Here is a 2,995-nt window from a genome sequence, read left to right as displayed (position 1 = left end):
GTATATTTAAATAGGTAATAGTTAGTGCAGGATAGGAACTGCTTGTATTTCTTCTTCTAGTATAATATATATATTGCACAGTAAAGATTTGTGAATTTAAACGGAGAGTGCCTACTATATTTGGTATATATATATATATATATATATATATATCCAAGCAGTTTTCCAGGTCAACCCACCAAGAGGCAACAGCCTGGGTGCAAATATAAATAGCATACAAGGACAAAAGTAGATGCACTCTCAGGTCTTCCACGATTTACTTTATTGTAACGTTTTCGAGGTTCACAACCCCTTCATCAGCATGATGAAGGGGTTGTGAACCTCGAAAACGTTACAATAAAGTAAATCGTGGAAGACCTGAGAGTGCATCTACTTTTGTCCTTATATGTATATATATATAGTTTTGATAGGTAAATAAAAAACAAAGCTCTATTTTTGTTTAAATGGAGTGATAGAAAAAATGCTAAAAATTCTCTGGTACTTTTGGTAAGTTGTTCTCTGAAATTTTGGGTACTAAAGGGGTTAATTGTGGCAGATGACCAACACATTTTCAGTGTTATTATCTATAGCACAATTTTGTACTGGTGACTACAAATCCACATTCATGAGTAACCTGGGGGCATTATTTTATTACAATGAGCAATGGCAAACAACGGTTGGCTACTACATGAACAGACAGTCAAATCCAGAATATTTGCTGGAAATAGTTTTCTTCACTAATGGTGATTTATAAGCCTCTTAATATGTGTTGTGCTGCCTAAAGAAACAAACAAAACGTAATGCTGGAAAGCACCCATTTAGCAAGCCAAAGGGTGGAAGCATCAACACCCTTTCAATTAACATGGGTATTACAAGGCAAATGCACACTTATTGTTTTCATTGAAATATTATTTGATATTGCGTAGTGTCTGCTAAATCTGCATGTTGCTTCCAAGGTTACTGTTTATAAAGTGTGTATGAGCAAAATAATATGTTTATAGGAGAAATTGTAGCACCTTTACTATTTATTATATAGTATTGATTTCTTATGTGTATTAATGGGGAAAATGTGTTGCCCTCGTAGTAAACCTATCCAGTAAACACATGGAATTATTAAAATGGCACAGAACTCACTACATTTTAATAGATCATTAGACAGAATGCATATTTGTTAGTTTAAAACTTTTTATTCTGTGATAAAATAGCTGTTTGCTCAGAAACTTATATTTTATTTTAACTCCAATATTTATAAGAAGAACATACATGTTCTCTATTTTTCAATCAACAGGAGATTGTGAGCTGTGAGATTAATGTAAATATGCTCTTCTTGATATTTTATTCATCTTTGGAAATTCTATGTTTCCTCAATTATAGCTCAACATTTCTAAACAATATTTCATTTTTTTCTATTACTTAATTAACTGGCATAATGTTATCATACACACACACATACAGTATATTTATGTGTATGTGTGTATGTGTGTGGGGGGGGGGGGGGTTAGAGGGGTCATAAAAATATAAATACTCAGGGGAAATAAGTTACCAGTCAGAGAAGTTACTTGTTCACTCAACATTAAATATAGGGAAAAGTCACATTTTTTATTCACCCCCTACAATTTTTTACCAGTCACACTTTCCTACTAGTGCTCGAAGTTACCAGCACTGCAAATAGCATTCTATTGCTGAGGCAAAACCCAGAGTATATTAAATACATCTTGGCCTATTACTATAGAGTAATTAACTGACACTGAAGTTTGTCGGGCAGGTTTTTCATATTTCCCCCCCAAGTTTTTAATTAAATATTACACTCATTCCTGTGCTTCATGGGTATAACCCTTTGTCAGTCTCAAATTATCTTGCTATGTGCTTTCAGTTTCATCCCTCAACTCAAAGTACAGTATGGTTAGAAAACGTGTTTTACCAAGATAATTATAGTTATCCTACCATTCTTCCAGTCTAACATTATTTTGCTTATTTATAAATATATAATAAAGTTGTGGCACTTTGTTTTCTAATTTTGTGTTTCATTAAAAAAGATTACAGTTTGCCTCTTAAGACTTGACAATTTGTAACCAGAGTTATGCCAACTATAATTCCTGTAACTAGATACATTATTCTAGCATATAAGGATATCTTTAACATATTACTCTCATTTCCATTTATACCTCTTTGTTATCCTTTACTTATATTTATCTTTTTTTGTTCTTATTAAAAATATGGCTGCCACTTGGCCATACTCTACGTACTAATCAGACCAGCTTTTACCAGCATGGCCAGGAATACATTCAGGGCAGCATTAAAGCACTTAGCATCTACTAGTTATAAGGCTCACAAGCAGTGAGCTTAACCAGCTGTGGATATTACTAACCATGAGTGCCATGTATGTAGTTGGCCAGGTATTCTTTCCACACTTGCATTCTTCAAAGTGATACAGGACCACCCCAATCATACAGTGCCTTATGTTGTGTTTACTTAGCACAAGCATCCTTTCAAGGCCACTGACACAGAACCCTTCTCAAAGTTGTGTCTCACCGGCCCTCTAAACCACAGGACTAATTATGTGTTTTCACCATGCTGCACCATGGTTACTGACTTCTGAGGGCAACCTCCCAGTTCTTCCAGATCATGAAAAAGGATGAACCCTTTCCGGAGGAACAAATTCCAACCTCATATTATTTCAGTATGTGCATTCACATAGTCATTCTTCACGTGCTGATGTCTCCTCCATGCCAGGCATGGGTTCCAAGCTCACCCCATTCTGTGCAGTGGAGAAGGAGACCATGGTGTGGAGCAACATTAGCACCAGCACACACAGCCTAAGTCTACTGTTTCCGAGGCGAGATCCCGCTGAGACCGGCAGCCGAGATGGGTGGTGATGGTGGTCATAGGAATGCAGGTGATGGCGTTGATGGTGCTGGTGGTGGCGACTGTAGTGTTGGTGATAAAAGAACTGGGAGTTCGAAGATTTGGTTGATGTGTTGTGGTTGCCTCTCCCCAGGGTGTTACAGGAACGCCA

At 36.5% G+C, this 2,995-nt stretch overlaps 1 protein-coding gene across 1 annotated transcript in view; it reads right to left on the bottom strand.

The window, feature by feature from the left end:
- Positions 1–2,677: 2,677 nt before the first annotated feature.
- The window catches only part of NALF2 (NALCN channel auxiliary factor 2), a 357,083-nt gene continuing 356,765 nt past the window's right edge, over positions 2,678–2,995 (bottom strand). The window contains exon 3 of the mRNA XM_053699040.1: positions 2,678–2,995. This exon is cut by the window's right edge and continues 53 nt beyond it. Coding sequence (XP_053555015.1) covers positions 2,678–2,995 — 318 coding nt within the window.

The sequence above is a fragment of the Bombina bombina genome, chromosome 1, assembly GCF_027579735.1.
Source record: "Bombina bombina isolate aBomBom1 chromosome 1, aBomBom1.pri, whole genome shotgun sequence".
In the NCBI taxonomy this organism is placed as follows: Eukaryota; Metazoa; Chordata; class Amphibia; order Anura; family Bombinatoridae; genus Bombina; species Bombina bombina.
The sequence above is the reverse complement of the archived record's forward strand: the minus strand, read 5'-3'. Positions and strand labels throughout refer to the sequence as shown.